This window comes from Sceloporus undulatus, chromosome 8, assembly GCF_019175285.1.
Source record: "Sceloporus undulatus isolate JIND9_A2432 ecotype Alabama chromosome 8, SceUnd_v1.1, whole genome shotgun sequence".
Classification (NCBI taxonomy): domain Eukaryota; kingdom Metazoa; phylum Chordata; class Lepidosauria; order Squamata; family Phrynosomatidae; genus Sceloporus; species Sceloporus undulatus.
In genome coordinates, this window is record NC_056529.1 from 13,161,050 (window position 1) to 13,180,324 (window position 19,275).

At 36.7% G+C, this 19,275-nt stretch overlaps 1 protein-coding gene across 7 annotated transcripts in view; it reads left to right on the forward strand.

Annotated features, from left to right (window-relative positions):
- The window catches only part of PHKB (phosphorylase kinase regulatory subunit beta), a 116,065-nt gene that overhangs the window by 46,113 nt on the left and 50,677 nt on the right, over positions 1-19,275 (forward strand). For all 7 annotated transcript variants that reach the window (XM_042480744.1, XM_042480743.1, XM_042480738.1 and 4 more), the window contains 7 exons: positions 5,189-5,252; positions 6,748-6,843; positions 9,258-9,455; positions 11,681-11,738; positions 13,649-13,726; positions 16,075-16,233; positions 16,732-16,826. In XM_042480744.1, coding sequence (XP_042336678.1) covers positions 5,189-5,252; positions 6,748-6,843; positions 9,258-9,455; positions 11,681-11,738; positions 13,649-13,726; positions 16,075-16,233; positions 16,732-16,826 — 748 coding nt within the window. The remainder of the gene's footprint in view (positions 1-5,188; positions 5,253-6,747; positions 6,844-9,257; positions 9,456-11,680; positions 11,739-13,648; positions 13,727-16,074; positions 16,234-16,731; positions 16,827-19,275) is intronic.

A 19,275-nucleotide genomic window follows, 5' to 3' on the forward strand; every position in this document is an offset into this window, starting at 1 on the left:
CAGGATGTGGGGGCAACACAATGGAAGCAACTCTCATTATTATTATTTCAGTGTTTGCAAATTTGGACAATATAACAAGCTTCCAAAGTCCTCTAAATATTGACGAGGTTGCATAGTGATAAAAATCTAAGACACTTTTGACCATGTCTTTAACTGATGGGTTTGGGGTTATTGAGGGGAACATTATTGGTCTACTTCTGATGTAAACAAACATGTGTGTGAAGCCATTGTGGTTTCAGAGTATTGCTTTTATGTTTGATGGAGACTTGATTCATATAACAAGACCACAGTGTCCCACCATTATACAGGAGTCTTTAGTGCTGATATTTCTTAAATTAATCCTTTGGGCCCATAGTTAATGACATTCCAATGAACCATAATTTAGCAACAGAGTGCCTTATATATATTTTTTTTCTTCAGCAATCATGAAGGCATCAATCAAACATATAAAATTCAGCAGCAACCATAATACCTAATCACAGAACTTGTGCTTGGCATTAGCTATTTAGTAATCTTAGACATGCTAGCTCGTGTTAACAGTGTATCTTGTCAACTTGGAGAGATATAACAAGCTTTAAAGTTCATTTTTATTAGATTCTATGCCCTATATGTGGACAAAAGGCATTAGCGAATGCTACTGTTCTTCATTTTTGTCGACCTTTTTCATTATCCTATTGTTGCCAATGTCTTAATCTGGAAGAATGGAGCCAGTTGGATATTCTTGAACAAGTTTTTAAAAAACATTTTAAACACATTGCAAACCAATGTACTTAAGTACAAAACATGTACTTATTTTACATTCATATCTTTCCTTGTCAATTCCATCTTTATAGTTTCTCTTCCAAGTTTAAATTTTAATGCTAGCAATATTTAGTGTTAAAAAACTAATCCCTTCCAACTTTCTTAAATTACATTAAAGAAAATATAGCCTAATTCTACCCTATATAAACAGATTAAGATATATTATAATTATATATTATAAAATTCATCAATTAGTCCAAAAAGTCAAATACCCCGGGACAAAACAATATTTGAATATATGCCTGCATTATATTTTCATGCTATTGCTACTCCTGTCTCTTTCAGAATTGCTAGTGATGGCTTTTGTTTGTTTCGTTGTGGGTTCTTCTGAAAATTTGGATGCTGTGCCAGAGACACAACTTCGATTTTTTTTCTTATTGCTAGAAATATTTATATTGTAAATATACATTTACAAAAATATACAAAACCCTTATTTTGTAAAGGGTAGCTTACATCATCACATCATACAAATGAAAAAAATATACTCTATACCAGTCAAATCAAAGGGACTCACAATAAATGAAAACAACCTTGGAACAAAGCATTGGTTCATAACAACATTGCAAGGATGCAAAGGTGGATCTCTTGAGCTGATCTTGAACAATAGCTTCATGTGGGAAGAGATGGCATTGTAAGTGTCCTGGACATATGCTATTTAAGGCTTTAACATGAAACCAACTCATAGTATGTCCAGAAATAAACGGTAAGCCAAACTGTTATAAAGTAAAAGTCACATGCTCCTAAATATTGGCATTACACCCCATCACTTTTGCTGTTGCATTTGAAAACTGGTGGTTTGGCACCACTGAATAAAGAACACAGATGTCTTGAGGGTATGAAGTGAGCTTGTATATACCATTCTGTTTCTATTCACCTTCTTCTCTGCATTTGGAGTTAAAAATCAAGGTGACACTTAAGACTTGACTTTTTATACATAGTGGAATCAAGCGTTTGTAGCCAACCTAATCAGCTTTCCTCTATTGAACCTGTTATTATTCTGTTCTTGTAAAATGAACTGTGCTACTTCAGATTACAGATGAGCACCCACATATTTCAGTATTCTCTTAAGAGAAAGACTTGCTGCAAAACCAAATTAATATATTATAAAAAGTCTAGTCTGGAAGCTTTTTTCTCTTGATAATCTTTTTTTTTTTTAATGTAGGGGTTTTCTGCCATGGAGAAACATTCAGAAATGGTATCCTTTCTATGCTGCTTCAAGTGGCCTAGCCTATTCTGCCACCTCATTTTTACATGTGTACAACAAGCTCAGGATACTGGTTGGGGGGTCTTAAAAGTAATGTAGCACTGGAGCCAATGTGATGCAGTGGTTTGAGCATTGGACAATTTGGTGCTAAGTGTGTTTCTTCTGGTTCTTGCCTTCGTACAAAATCCAGTACTGGCCATTTAGTCAAACACCACTGCTTGGGTTATTTATCTAAAGCACTTGACAGTGGGTGTTTTGACCATTAGCTTAGAATCTTAGATGGTCTTGTGTTGGTCTAGGTTTCCCTGGCTTACAGTGACTTGACATGTAAAGGGTGAAGATGATCTAGTTTGCTGGATGAGGTTTGGCCTCTGGAAGAAAGATGTGGAGAGAAGACTCAAGTTTGTTAGATGGAACCTGTTAATTCTGGCCTCAGTCCTGCTTACTCGTAATAATTGTTTAGTTCAAAAAAAGCAAAAAAGCATGTTTCAAGAGGCAACATCAACAGAGTCCAAGATAAAGCACTGAAAGATCAAGAGGCAACAAGAAAAGGGCTATACAAGGAATGAAGAATAAGAGCCATCCACAGATGTTATTCCAGCAGCTTCTCAAACCTCTAGCTTAAACAGGGGCTCCTTGATCCTTACCTAAGGAGGACCTAGGCTGCCAGATCCTTACCTAATATAAGCTTCATTGTATTAGAGGTTTCCATATGAGGAGATCTCTGCACATGAAGAATCCTTTGCTCATGAAGTGTCCTCTGCACTCTTCTAGGCATGAAGACTCTGACCTACTTCTTTAAGAACCAATATTTTGGGGATCTTCAGGTCGGCTATGGAGGTTGCTTCATTAGGAGGGATGAACCCGTAGCCATTTCCCAGAGGATCAAAAGTCCTCCTGCTCTAGACTCCAGAGGTTCCAAACAGTCCCAACTTTCTTCAGTCCCTGGGTCCTTTTCTGAAGAGGATTCCTGTAGCAAAAGATGTAACAGATTGGTTTTCATCCTTCCATTCCCTCCCCCCATTTTATTTAGAGAACCAGTGTAGTAGTCAGTCCTGCTTCTGTTAATGTGTCATCCATTATCTGGATCAGAATAATTTCTAATCAGCAGAAGATAGAGGGAGAATGTGGGATTTCACCAGCCTTTGATGGCAGCTGCTTAGAGCAAAGTTTTGTAGCCAACCTAATCAGCTTTTCCTTGTTGAACCAATTAGAATTAAACCCCACAAGCCTTTTTTCCTTGGCACTGCTTCTGAAAGGCTTTGAAATCTATTGCTGTGACGGTTAGAAATAAAGGAACAGTCTAAAATCAATGTTTCATGGTAAGCTGTTAATGAAAATGTTCCAACAAAAGCTATATTTATGATAAATGTGCCTCATGCAGTGAGACATTTGTTACCATATCCATTCTTGCTTGAAGTTCCTTGTGTGTGGTTGCAGCAAAGTCACTAAATTGAAGTTTGATTTTAATTTGAACTTCTTTAGTTTCCTTGGCTCATACTTATTATCTGTGAATACACTTGTCTCTTCTATGGACTGAACTTTCAACTTGTGTAGGCCTTGAAATAGAAGGCCAAGACTTAATTCAGATGTGCATTTTGCATTTTGTTTGGACAGCTCTTTCAAATTACACTACTAAAACCCCTGTTCACTTCTACTTCATTGCTATGTACTGTAAAGTTGTGTGGTATATGTTGTGCCTGACAGAATTAGGAAGGTTCATCTGGCTTCACTGGGACTGTTCACATGTAGTGAGAAACCATTGACTACTGCTACAGTATGAACTTGCACTTATGCAGTGCTGCTCCATTTCCTTCTTTTTGTGATCAGGAAATGGGAGATGAGAAACACCCAGTTAAGCCTTAACCAGAATTTGTCATTATGCCAGTATTTGGGGAGTTGCACTTTTCCCCCTGGAAAGGAGAAGGAACATCCTAACTGTGGGCTTGTCTGCTCCTTTCTGCATAGGAAGTAATGAACCAAGAAAGAAATATAAGCAAGATTGATCAAACCTGTTGATGTAATATAAACAAATATGGGGAGAGAAAAATACACTAGGAATAGAGGATTAAATATGTACACATTATATACTGTAGACATTTAAATATATTTATATACAGATATATATGAAATATATTAGAAAAGGGAAGTAAATATGGAAATAGAAAACACAAAATATCAAAAGGGGGGAAGAAAATAAAATAACAACAATAATAAAAAGGAATAGGTTAAAATTACTGATATGCCCAGGAAGCAAAGGATAGGAAGTTATTTTATTTGTTATGTTTGTTGCATGGCATATTTGTTTGACTGAATGGTTTTTGAGCCCAGGACAGAACCCTGTGGGACCCCAAAGGTCACTTCTCTCCAGGATGAAAAGGAGCCATTGTTGAGCATCCTTTGGGTTCGGCCAGTCAACCAATTACAAATCCATGTAACAGTTGCCTTGTCTAGCTCACATTTCACTAGCTTATTTGCAAGAATGTCATGGAGAACCCTGTCAAAATCCTTACTGAAATCAAGATATACTACATCCACAGCATTCACTTCATCTACCAAGCTGGTAATTTTATCAAAAAAAGAGATCAGATTTGTCTGGCATGATTTGTTTCATGCCATTCTTTCATCTGTAACCCCTCCACTACTCTGGTGCACCAACTTAAATGAATTTAAATATGTGTTGGCTTCCACATTTGCTTTTTTCTTACTATTGCCTCCCACACTTCGGCAACTGTGTAGTAAACTCTCCAAGCAAAGGCCTTTCCATTTGTTTGCTTTTTCCACTCTGCAAAGTCCCATGTCCATTGATGATCTAATCAATTATAACTTTAGTAAGTTAATGCAATACATGAAAAACACTATTTTTCTTTAAGCTCCTTGAAAGATTTGCACATAGAACACTGATACTATTCCTGACACCAGTGTCTCTTAGCAAAACATTCGACTTGCAGTTCCAGATGTCCAGCCATATATATATTTTTACAGATGGTCAGTGACCTTTCAAGATAAACTGCTGAAAAATAATAAAATAAAACTACTATATCATATTTACACCAGGTTTTTTTTAAGCCATCAGCAAGAAGCAATTTGATGTACCAGTTAGCCTTCAGGGACTTAGATTTTGTTTTTAGAGTTGTAAGCATAATAAACAACTTTTTTTCTTTTTCTTTCTTCCCTTTTCAGTTCTGTTGGATTAGCAAAAGCAGCCCTAGAAGCAATTAATGGATTCAACCTCTTCGGCAATCAGGTAGTAAAAATATTTAAGTATTTGTTCATTCTCCATTTTTAATTAACTGCTTGTTCTTCAGTAAATTGCTTTCATTGCAGATCAAAGGACATCTAATATCCATATGGTAAAGCCTGTTCAGTCTCCAGTTCTCCAGTTGTTGTTTTTTAAAGGAAGTAGCGTAGAAAATTAATTCTTGCTACTTTGGATATTGGATGCATAGGCTAACAAAATCATCTCCTTCCTCAGTTAACAGCCAGTATCCCCCCCCCCCAAGTCATTTTGTTTAACTCTTATAAAAAAAGAGAATGTATAGAACTTTCTTCTGTTTTCCTGTAGTCTGTTTGATCTAGACATTAAATGGCTCCAGTTGTGCATATAAATATCATCTTTTCTTTTCTGTTTTCATTCTCTGGTATGGGGCAATTTGAAGTCCCTCATATAGCCATCCTTTTCATTAGTTTTTCTACCATTCTGATACGCGCATCCTTTTCTTCATTATCACAGAATATGGTCCTAGCTCTCTTATTCACCATGTATTCTTGGCAGAAAAATGTAACTTAAAAAGCACAAGGAAAAGCTTCAGTATCTTGTGAACACTCTTCTATATGTCACTGGCCAGCAACTGTTTTTGAAGAGGGCCATTTCTAATTTAATTCTTATTAATTTTTTTTACAATAAAACACACAAAAGTCTGTAGAACAAAGACAAAAACAACAGCGCTAACAACTAACTACAAGAGTTAAGGATATATATATCTGATTAATAGTTATTCTGCAGCAGAATCAAAAAATTTGTTCTCAGCAAGAGCCAGAGGGTCCGCCTTGTCAAGGTGTAGAGTATCCATCCAAAGATCCATCTGTGAAGTAGGAGGTTGGATCTGGTGGGAGTGATGATTTGCATAGTCAATAAATATCATCCAGTCTTCTTGAAATGTGTCAATCCTTTTGAGGCCAATGCAAAACCTCATCATAGCAGACAGTTTCTCCATCAACTACATACCCTAAACCACCAGTTCTCAATGGAGAGGTCAACTGACTTCCAGCATTTGGCTACTTCTAATCTGGCAGCAGTAATAAGAAAAACGAACAGTTTCCTATGTTTCAAGTTAGAATTACTTTTAACAAATATAGAAAGCAAAAGCAAAATTGGACAGAAATGTATATTTGATCAGATTGTTTGTTTCTCCCCATCAAGTTATTGACTGCATAATTAAAGCTTTCATCTTTCATCTGAGGTGTAATTGCGTAGTTGTAAACAAACCAGAAGAGTTGGGCTTTGGTAATCTCACACCCATATCTGCTAACTAGTTTTAACAAGTCTGCCTAATCTCTTGAATAGTAAATGAAATAATGGTATATATATTTATCTTGAAAACATCATCTAAAATTTCTGTCTTATGATTGCTGATGGTAATCTTAATGCCTAAGGAATCTATCCACTTTACCAGTAGTTGCTAGTTCTAGATATTGCTATGCATATCCAGTGTAATATTAATCTTCTATTCCATTTTCAGGGTTGCTCATGGTCTGTCATATTTGTAGACCTTGATGCCCACAATCGGAACAGGCAAACTCTTTTTTCCTTGCTTCCTCGAGAATCAAGGTCTCATGTAAGTAAATTTTGATAAAACTAACTTAACCAGACCATGGAGGGGAATGGATTTGGGTTTAGTTATTAGCTGCAGAGAATCTGAACTTTCTGTTCTTATTAACAGTATATATCTAGTACTCATAGTAGGAGAGATGCATTTTAAAATGCAGGACCATCAGGATGTGTTTATAAATAAAATGCAGGCTAAATGTTTCTTTTCTAAAAATGTTTTTCAATTTTTTTTATTGGTTTCATGTCCAAGTTACATCGATTTCATGTCCAAGTTACATTTTACCTGTTTTAAAATAAACTTTTGTTGCTCTTTGAACGTCCACTTGGCCCGAGTTTTGAAATTATAACACGCTACTGAACATTGGACATTTAGAGGGGTGGAGACGTCATACAGAGGGATTGGTTGTGCACCACATAATTTTGGTGGCAGCTGTGGGATAAGAACGCCCAGCGTGCTGCCAACCTAAAAGAACAGTGGTTTGAAAAATGTAGGGTGGTCGTTACACCCTCCCCCTTTCATTCCTTCACACTTCGTATCTCAGAATATCTGTATTCTCAGATAGAAGAGAAGCACAAGTTGATTGTCTTCTGGGTTGATCATTTATACAACGTGCCCACTTCATACGTAGGTGTGCCATACGTGGCTTCTGGTTTAGGCGGAAGCTGCGCTGCAATCTACTGAATGGCATGTGTGCCCGTCGGACTCGAGCTTGCATAGTATTTGCCTTACACGTGTGTGTGTGTGTGTGTGTGTGTGTGTGTGTGTGTGTGTGTCAGAAACGGATCCCCAAGTAATGCAAGGCTCCACTGTATATAGTCTTTTAGATGATACCACATCATGGGATAAAGCCTGCTGGGAGGCTAAGATGATATGCCATTAGATGCCTTTAATCAAGAGTGCTATTGTAACATTAGATACTTTTCATTAGCATCACAGTGAGCTCCATCTCATTGTCTTAAAAATTAGCAGTCATTGCATGATACTTCTTTCTTTCTTCCTGGATCTGGTAGCATTGCCACAAATTGAGCAACCCATTAATCTTCACTGTAACAGCTATGTCATGGAAAAAGTAGAATTTAATTTTAGAAAATTAAAAAGAAAAAGGCAGCTATTACATTTATGTATATATGTTTCCACACTTAGATGCTAATACCACAATATATTTTCCTTAGAAATACAGAAGTGAAGATTGCAATGTTCTGTTGTTATGCATCAAAATATACTTTTTCTATTTTCCATTATTTTACTTTGTGTGTGTGTGTGTGTAACTATGTATATCCCAGTGATGTCATGAAATAAATATTGTGCCTTCTAGTTATGAACTTTAAGGATTTCCTCATTTTTTTCTGTGATCTTGGTGCTGAAAAAGTTGTTACTAATTACTTAATCATTTGTCTTCTAGTTTCTTATTGCAATGGAAGCTTACCGAGAGATTTTGCTATTTTCTTACAATGCAAGAGTGTTTCAGAGCAAGCTGATTGTTGGACTCTGGTTAAAAACGCACTGCAGAAATCATCCACTTTGACACCGTTTTAAGTGCCCTTGCTCAGTTCTAGGGAATCTTAGGAATTGTAGTTTATTGTGGCACCAGAGCTCTCTGACAAGGAAGGCTAAATGTTTCACAAAACTACAGTTCCCAGAATTCCCTAGCATTGAATCAGAGCAGTTAAAACAGTCTCTAAAGTGATGTAACCAGAAACATCTCAATACTCAGTATCACAATTATAAATTAAAAAAACTGGCTAAGCACTGTTCTTCATCATAATTTTTATCGTTTTATTTTGTAGTTTCATACATTGATACATTAAGTAGTATATTTTGGGAATGCTGGCCAATCTGTAGTTGTGTTGATTAAAAAGAGACAACTGGCTTGATCTGGCTCAAAAGAAGATTGAACCCAAGCCTTATTTTGTGCTCTAAAGTGCACAAGGAGCTTTTGTGTGAAATATATTCCTACATTGACTTCAGTATGACATCAGACTGATGCATCTACAGTATTCTTGTCTCATAAAAGAAGTAACTTCTGATGTTGAAGGAAAGAGAGGAAATCTGCAGTTTTCATGTGCATTTTGAAAGAGCCATGAAACTTGTCTTGGAGTTTGCATTTGTAGGGTACTTTGGCCAGAATTACTGGTGTGCTTCTCTTGGATCCCGTTACTTACTCTAAAATTGGATTGCTCCTGCAGCCACCCTGCTCCATTTACCCCAAAATACCTATTTGGAGATAGAGCTGGTTTTTGCTTCATGAAGAGGAAGGGAGGAAGGATAAAAAATGGATTATTATATCTTGGTGTTTAGATTTTATAAATTTTAAGAAAGAGATAGGCATTGGTATTACCCGGATTCCTATTTCGTGTCTCATTTACTTGTCTAAGTTCTCTTGTCATTCATTATTTAGACAAACTTTTCCCCCCTTTCAGAATACTGATGCTGCTCTCCTGCCCTGTATTAGCTACCCTGCATTTGCTCTGGATGATGAAGCTTTGTATAGCCAAACGGTTGATAAGGTGGTTAGAAAGCTAAAAGGCAAATATGGATTCAAAAGATTTTTGAGAGATGGCTATCGGACTGCGTTGGAGGACAAAAATCGGCAGTATTACAAACCAGCAGAAATTAAGGTAATGTTCCTATTTGTGCAACATGGGGGTGGATTAATATGTGTATGGATAAGTGTTAAACATATGCTTGTGTATATGGTTTGTTCAGATTTTTGTTGTTGTTGGCATGTTTGTTATTATCACTAGACAAATAAACTCCAAGTTTGCCAGTCTGAATAAATTTTACACTGTTAATTATCTCAACTCCGAATGTCACTTTCTAATTTCTAATTACCTGTATTGTACTGATGTGCTTATGCATGCTTGACTGCAGATTATATCAATGTTTCCTATGTTTTCTGTTTTTATTTTAATAGACAATGGCAGTAACATTTTGTAAGTCTAGTTTAACAAAAAATCCAAATGTTAATTCATTCCTGATCAGATTGTTTTTTGATCTTACACTCTTGTTGTCCAAAATTTATAACACATACAAAAAATGCTTTTTTAGGAAAGTAAAAAGAGGCTATTGAAACTTCTATGTTCATTGCCTTAGCATGAGTTTCGATAAGCAGGTTTTTGAGCAAGCTGACAACAATTTAAATTTTATTACCTGATACAATAGTAGTATTTCTTGTAAGAGTCTGGTAAATTACAAAAAGTTAAAGTTGGTAATTTCAAGATTCCTTCTAAAATATGGTTGCATGGGTCTAAATTTACCACTGTCTTCCAATTCTGGGAACCCTTAAAAAGACCAACTGTCATCAGTACATGGGCTTAGAGAGATAAACATGATATTGCTGTGGATCTCTACAAACAGAATGTGCATGACCATAATTTAAGGACTGACAGGGAGATTTGTGATTAGATAATCACTCTTCTGAAATCAGTTCACACTCTGATTCACCACTCTCCCAAAACCACATTTATTTAGAGCAGTGATGGTGAACCTTTTAGAGACCGAGTGCCCAAACTGCAACCCAAAACCCACTTATTTATTGCAAAGTGCCATGCCCCTCTGGCTTTCTAGTAACAAACTCTGGCAAACTCTGTGCTGGGACAATGGCACATGTGCCCCCAGAGAGAGCTCTGAGTGCCACTTCTGGCACGCGTGCCATAGGTTCGCCATCACTGATTTAGAGTAACTGTCTCTGAGTAACTCTCCATTCTGATCAGTGTTTGATCCTAGGTAGGGGAATTCTCTAACTATTTCAGTTTCCACATTGTCTAGATTGAATTTGTATATTTCTTCTGTGGTCATTATTTTTGTTTTCTTTATGTTCATGAGGTATGGTTACTATGAAGTAGCTTCCTATTATTAGAAGAAGGAGTATGCAATTCCATGGCCAGTTCTGACTCTCTTAACCGTGGTGTTCCATCTGCATTATCCACGTGTTTACTACTGGACTGAATTTGTAAACCATAATTTAAGACAGATTTTCTATACCTAGAATAAAAAATTAAGGCAGAAAGAAGTCTAGGTTGTAAATGAAAAGTTGTACACCCTATGCTAGGTTTTTGAGTTAAAGCTGACTAAACTATTTTAATTAAATATTTATTAATTTTGTCTAGTCAGACATATGGTGAGAGATGAACACTGCTGCAAGTTTTTCCAAAACTGGAGGAAACTTGCATGACTTCATTATATAAAGGGGGTGGGGTGGAGGAAAACTAGCAAATCATATGAACCATTAGTTTTGGCACTTTCTTGCAGTCTATTTTAGCAAAGGAGACATTACTTGTGGTAGTGGGTTGGATGTACAGCATCAAAGAGCACTGTATCAGCACTTTTCTCCTGATTGATTTGTTTAGAAGAAAATGTGCTTACATTTCAAACTCAATGTACAGCTTGTTTCTCCTAACAAATAGCCACATTATTTATCATTTTATTTAATTTCACAGCTGACTACAGACTGGAGTGTATTAATAATCAAATTTCAATGTGCTACTGAGTATTAATGCTTGCTATTAAAGGTTGTGTGAATAAAGTTCCCATTCCCCCCCCCAGCACTTTTATTTCCATCTTTTCTAAGTTGAATGAAAATTTCTTTGCTGAGAAGAAAAATTGTGTGATACATTTTGTGCATAAAATTGTGCTATAACACTTTGAAAGTGTTGCAAATCTTTATGTAGCATGATGAACAGTTCCCCACCTTTTTCTCCTCAAATAAGTTGCTGCACTTAAAAGAATAAGTTGTTTTCATGTTAATCTTTGTCTTCTTTGGAAGTTTTATAGGTTATTAGAATGCATTCCATAAATAAAATTGATGCAAGACTTTTAAATGTTCTCTTTTAAAAATTTTTAGCTCTTTGATGGGATTGAGTGTGAATTCCCTCTCTTCTTCATTTTCATGATTATTGATGGTAAGTTTTACTTTATGTATCAGAGGATGCACCAATAAAATGGTTTTTAGCAATCCAAGCAGCAAAACCAAGGTTTCCAATGACAGTTCTGCCACCAAGTAAAATGAATGAAGTTTAGTATTTGTAGAATAAACTGTTATTCTGCTATGAGCTTTGTATCTGAGTGTTTAGTGCCCAGTTATACATATCAGTCATTTATTTAACAGCTGAAAACAGAGCAGTTAGGCTTGCTTCAGGTTTAAATATTCTCTAAATTTCTAGTCTGTCTTATCAAAGCAAACACTAAAGTGTATTAATAATCAAATTTCAATGTGCTACTGAGTATTCATGCTTGCTGTTAAAGGTTGCTTGAATAAAGTGAATAAAGTTGACTCACAGAACCTAATCTTAACATCACATGCCTGCTCAGAAGTAAGTCCCATTGAAGACACTGCGACTTACCCCAGATGCATGTATCTAGGTTCACAATTGAAGAGAACAGTCCTCTAGATCCTGCCAGGCATAAACCAGCATTATTGAATTAAAGGAGAAGCAGCATTTACATTCTTATTTTCCTTTCATTTAGCCCACAGATGGGCATCTGTGGCTCTCCAGATATTTTGGGACTGGACTTCACCATTAATTATGATGTCTAGGACTGATGGGAACTGCAGTCCATCAACATTTGGAAAGTCACAGTTACCCACCCTTTCTTTATCTGAGCCACCTTGGATTGAGATCCATGGCATCCATTATTGACCAGTTTGGGGAGATATAACAAGAGTCAGAGGAGATTTGAATCCTTTTGATCCACAGCATATCTTGGGCTCAGGATCCTTCTCCTCCCACCCTCATTGTGATTCTACTGTGTGAGAAGTAGTCAATTAGTTGCCAACCCACCAATTCAAAAATGGAAGAGGGAATTGCGTGCATGCTTATGAAATGATTGCCTCGGCTAAGGACTGCAATTATGCAATGTATAGCCACGTTTTCAGACTACTTTTAGTAGGTTTTAAAGAATATTTTAATGTGTTTAAAATGTTTTTTTTTAATATCTGAATTATCTGAATTGGTTTTAATTTGTTCATTGCCTCAGGAGCTCTTGTGGAGTAGGAGGAGATACAAAAACACTTTAAATAAATAATAATAAATAAATAAACTGTCATCTGTACTTGCCTACAAGCACCAGAACTCAGTACTGATTTATAAGCAGGCAGCATCACAGGTTGAATTCACATGTAATGCTAAATCATAATTAGGCTTTCTCTGTTCACATATCTTTTTAACCATCATGTAGCTGCAGAGACAGGATGCATTTGTTTCTATTTTCAACTAAATATTGCTCAGGTTGACATTACATTTGGGGTGGCAAGTTATATATGCATGTATAATAATGGCTTTTCTTTAGACTATGATTCCACCTGCTTGTTTGGGGCAGCCACAGTTAGTGCTAACCACTTTTTTATTTTGGTTGTTATTGAATGCCTTCAAGTCATTTCTGAGTTACAGTGACCCTAGGGGTTTTCTTGCCACAGTCACTTCATCATCTTTTGCACATAACAGCAAATAGAGTTGGTTGAAAATAAAAGGAAATGCTTACAACTTTCTCCTTGTTTCCATGCCCTTAGGGGAGAAAGAAGAATACAATGCTCATGCATTAAACTGTGATTTTAGCATTATATGTGAATTAGGTAACATTTTGCTAGTTTGGAAAAAAATGGCCAACTATAGGTTGCAGATAGAAAATCACTAACTAAGTGAGAGAAGAGGCCAGAAGGCCACACATTAGTAGCTATACTCAGCGCTGGTTCACATTTGAATTAAAAACACTGTTTTTCATAGTGTTAATTTAAGGGGCATGATTTATTTTGGCTCAGATACCTGAAATGATGCTGAGGTTTTTCATCACATACATGTTGGATTACTTTTAGGGGTCTTCAGAGGTAATACTGAACAAGTCAAAGAATATCAGGAGCTTCTGGATCCAATACTGCAGCAAACAGCAGAAGGTACTGTACAGTGCTGTTAATGGAGATGTCTGAACTTTAAAAAGTAGATAGGGGAAATGTCCTCTGGCATATTGAAAACAACTGTAGAAATTGCAGCTCTGATCCTGGCAAAAGGCTATGTACTTACAAGAGCAGAGCTCCAGGCCAAGTATGAAAGTAAAACTTTATGAATTTCTCCAGTAAAATATGGCTTATCATAAAATGGAGTTCATTATCTGGTAAATGAAATGCTGGTAGGTTAAATATTAGGTTTGCATAGGAATCACTCCTATCCACTCTTCCTGTCATAGATATGAAAAAGATCTTCCAGCTAGTGATCATAAAAGTCTAACCTGGTTATCTGATGGTTGTTGTTTTTCTTTTTAATAAAATATGAGAAGCTTTTCTATATATTTTAAAACTCTCAATTCAAATTGAGCTGGTTAGCCATCAAATTAAATCCTGGGATGTTTGGTGATAAGGATCTTGGACTTGTTCCTCAATAACAGGGAGGAAGTGAGCAACAAGGGGGGGACATAGCTATGATTTTGGAAGGAAGTGACCACATCCTCTTGTCTCCATTGTATAATGGGAAGAGAAAGCTGACTGTATGCATAGTGTAGCTGACTGTAGTCTGTGCAGACTGTGCATAGCCTGTGGATCAGTTTTAAGAAAACTGATTTCAGTAATCCTAAAGAATTAGTGGGGTGGATCCCATGATCACAAATACTCAAAGAGAAGGAAGTTTATGGTGGATGAGAAGTTCCTAAAGGTGAGCTTGAAGCAGAACTGTAAGTCATTTCAGCAAGAAAGAAAAGTGTGGGACAACTAAAGAAACAGAGATGGCTGCCTAAGGAGCTTTCAGATGAGGTGAGATTTAAAAGGGCCACAAGTAACTAATGGAAGAAGGGAAGAAATGACCAAGGAAATACACCAAACAAATACTTAATATTTATAGAGAGATGGTCAGGAAGGTCAAAGCTCAGAATGAACTAGCAAGAGAGGCTAAAAGCAATAAAAAGGCCATATTGGCCATATTTGGAACATGAATAGAGATGTGAAGTCATCCTTGGATCCCACAATAATGAATAACTATCGGCCAATGTCTAACCTACCATTTCTGGGCAAGGTTTTGGAACATGCGGTGGCTTCCCAACTTCAGGGGTTTCTGGATGAAACGGATTATCTAGATCCATTTCAATCTGGTTTCAGACCTGGCTATGGAAGAGAGACAGCCTTGATCGCGTTGGTGGATGACCTATGCAGGGGAGTGTGTCCCTGTTGGTTCTCCTGGACCTCTCAGCAGCTTTCAATACCATCAATCATGGTAGTCTTCAGGACCGCCTCTCTGGGATGGAATGAGGAAATATAAATATAATTGGGGAAACACAGTACTCAATATGGTGCACCTTATATGAATCTGCCACCACAGAATGTAGCTTAGCCCCTAACCAGAAGGTGTGCACAGAAAGATTTCTCAAGAATAAATTGTTCATTTCTCTGTTGGCACTTGTTAGATACCTGTAAACAGCAATGCTGAGGTTTAAAATGTGTGGCCTCATTTCAGAACTTCATTATGCTGGTAAAATGTGTAGTCTTGTTAAATGTAACAATATATAAACTGCTTCTAGTTAATGTGTGTGTGTGGTTTTTCCCTAGCCAGAGATGAACAGATGTATCAAAAATGACTTAAAAGATGATACTTGTAATCAGTTTCTACTTTTTTTTCTGTTCAGTATTTAGGTTCATTTTCCTTTTGCCCTGAAGCATTCATACACCTTTACAAACAGCAGCATTATGTTTCCTGTACTTTAGCACTAAAGCAACTATAGTAGCTCTTTAAAAGTGTAGTTTCCGCCCCATCTGTCAGAAATTGCCAAACTACTTTATTATGTTCACTCAAGAAATGAAGCATGTAGTGCATCTGTTCAGTGAAGAAACAAGGTATAAATAACCAGTGTTCGAAACAGTAATTTGTGTTCTTTGTATGCTGTGGCATGGAATTACAGTGGTCCCTTGGCTTATGCGGGGGATCCAGTCATGAAACCCCCCTCCCCGTGTAAACCAAAAAATGCATTAGCTCAAGTCCCATTCGATTGAATGGGGTTCGTGCTCGCAGCGCAGGAACATCCATTCATTCTCCCGTCACACGGCTTCCTATAGCTCAGGCCCACTGTATAACTAAGAGTGAACATTTGCTGAGCTGCTCCTTAGTTTTCCCACCTTTTAAAAATAATGTACTTTTAAATATTTTTATGTTGTTGTTGCTGTAGTTGTATGCAATCAAGTCATTTCCAACATATGGTGACCCTAAACTGATGGGTTTGCCCTTTCATTCCTCTTTATGCATGTCTTTTAAACCTTCTCAGGCTATCCCGTTGTGCCAAAATATTATTATGTGCCAGCTGATTTTGTTGAACTGGAAAAGAAAAATCCTAACAGCCAGAAACGATTTCCTAGCAACCATGGACGGGATGGAAAGTTCTTTCTGTGGGGACAGTCTCTTTATATCATTGCTAAACTTCTTGGTAAGACACATATGATTTTATTCATTGGCTCTAGGTCATTACCTTGGTGGTTCTTGATTTGAAGGATGTTTTTGATACTGATGAGTTGCAGAAATGTTTGTCTGTGGTGCTTGTAGACAGTCTTGGGAGCTGGAACTGGATTTATGACCAGCTCCACTTCATGTTACAATCACTTTATATGTACAATAGCATCTAGCAAACTTATGTTCAAACATATTTTAATATTATTTTCATTACATTTTAATGCATAATAAAAGTATACAGGGAAGGTTCGCAGTTACTCTGATTTTTCTTCAGATTATTTAAATATTTCACCTTTTATGCATGTAATAGCCCAGATGCCAGATTCTTTATTCCATTGTGTCTTTGGGTGATGTATTCAAATTCTTTCTTAATTGCTGCTGTTCTTCCATATATCAAAATAATAAACTGTGTAATGGTTACAAATGCTTTCATTTATCAATGGACAAATGATGAATTGTTGTGATTTATTTTTAGTTGATGGTTTAGTCAGCATTAAAGATATTGACCCAGTGAAGCGCTACATACCTCCCCAGGACCAACGGAATGTGAGCATGAGATATTCAAATCAGGTAAGAGTGTTTTCAATAAGCTGATTTGGACAATAGATTTTACTACTGTTGAATATAAAATTTATCCTCAGCATGTTACAGTAATAGTAATTTTGGTTTATCTGTGGTGGCATCCATTTTGTACAGGGCAAATTATCAGGAGTATATAACCAAAATATATAAACAATAGAGGATTGTGTTGTTTATTATAGGATGTTCTTAGGAAAAACAGGAGTGGGCAGCTGTAGCCCTCCAGATAATTTTGTGTTCAGTCCATGAGCCGAATGCAGCACAACCAATGGTGAGAGATTATTGGAGTTGCAGTCCAAAAACGTATTGGGGGATACAGTTCTCTGCCAATACTGACTAGGGGGTCTTCTTCCATATAAAGTTATTATAAGCTAACAGACATACTATATAAGTTCAAACTGATGATGCAGAATTACCCTAGACTACTCCATTATGCTCACTACAATGATTTGAAGAGGCAGTCCTGCTGTTTGGTAAAGAAACAACTGGTGGATCTGATATAACCTCCAGTGATAGAAGGATCAAGGTGAAGGTTACAAATCCTGACAGATGTACCAGGCATCCAGCAAGTTTCTGTCCCAAAGGGTAGGGATTTTTGCTTCTTGTTTTTGAAAAGTTTTTTTCATCAGCAAGGATTAAAATATGTAAAGCTGGCTGATGGCTGCAAAGGTCAAATTTTCTAGTAAGTTCATTCTGTCCTCTGATGTGCAGACATTCAGTTTGAATTGGTTGTTAAAGTTGCAGTCTGCCCAACCACATTATTGTTAATGCTATGACAAGCCTCCCTGCACAGAGCAGGCTGTAACTTTAAATAATAAATTGCAAGATGATATGGTGTTATGGCTGTCTTGAACTTCACGCACCTGTCTGAAGCAGTGTTTGTCCTGAATGCAAATTAAACAGAATAATGCAGTTTACTTGTTATGGGAAATAGTTGAACTTTCTCCCTCTTTTGGTTGAGACTGTAGTATCAGTCCATATTTTAAAAACGCTTTCTTGAAGCAGTGACGTCTTCCTCTGCTGTGTCTCTCTCTGATGTGACAGTGAAACGCTAGAATCAAGTCATACTTCTCCCCCAATTGGCTCCATCAAGAAGAGCAAATGCAAGTCCGACTATTCTCCTCTGATGCCCATGGGGGGATGGAATAATCAATCAGTCAGTCAAATTTTATTGCTTTTGGCCAATCACTTCTCCTCTCAGGTTGGAGTATTTGTGTACTTTAATAATTTGATAAGTGTTCTCAATTAGACTAGGCAACAATCTGCAGAGGTATTGCTGAAGCCCTAGTTCAAGGACAAACTAATTCTCTTTCCATTTAAGCCATGCAGGTGTGCTATATACAAGGCAGGCATGCTGGGTGGAAAGGGAGAGTTGATGTGTATTTATTCTTCTCCCCATGATGTTTTCATGTCCCCCAATTCATGTCTGGATGGAAACAAATGCAACTGTCCATCTACCTGTTTACATTTCTTCCAGGTGCAACTCACAGTGAATTCATCCATTTTTTGTATTTTCTAGGGATCACATTTCATATTTTAATAACTTTAGGTGTACTAGTATGGTGAAATTAAAGTAGTGGAATCAGTTCAGAGTAGAGCATATCTACATGTTTGTTTACCTATTTGGTCATGGACATCTCATTTATTTTTCATGCCACGCTTACTGGATATATCTTTCTTTGGTCTGTTTGTATGTGTGGATGTACAGAAATACCGTACCTGAATAGTTGAGGATACTCTTTTATCTAATTTAAACTGCTGTCCAGTGGGAACTTTGCAGGGAATAAATTTGGTTGAACATCAGTGCTCTTATGTTTGATATTAGACCTACATGTGATTGTGCTCTTTGCTAGTTTATGCACAGAGTGCAGCTGAAAGTTACAGATTATCCTGTCTGTGTTTGCTTTGAAGTGTCAAGAAAGCTAGCCAAAAATGGAGTCAGAAAGTAGAACAACACATTTCACCTAATTGGTCTTCAGAAACCAAAAGCTGCTTCACTTCTTAAACTGTTTTGTTTTTTCCCCACAACAAAATATATCAAATTACACCATTTCATTTTGTTCAAAAGCAAATTAAAAATCCATTTAGTCATCTCATTGTATATAGTAGTGAAACATTAAGTGGGCTTGTGGAAGCAAAATCAATCAGCCCAAATTTAACATTAAAAAAAGCAATCCCATTATTAATGGGCTTCATTGAAGTTATTCTCATTAGTAATAAAACAATTTAATCAGATCCAAGGTTTGTTGTATTACAGATTACCATTACAGAAGTCCTTTTCTAGTAATTGGCACTTTTTATATAGATAGTTATCTTGGCACCAAATCTGTCAAGTAACTGGCATTCAAGGAGTGGAATGCATGAAGAATTTTGCAGGAGTCTTCATTTAACACAGTTACATTGTGCCCATTAATAAATAGCAGTTAGTTTTTTGAAGTTG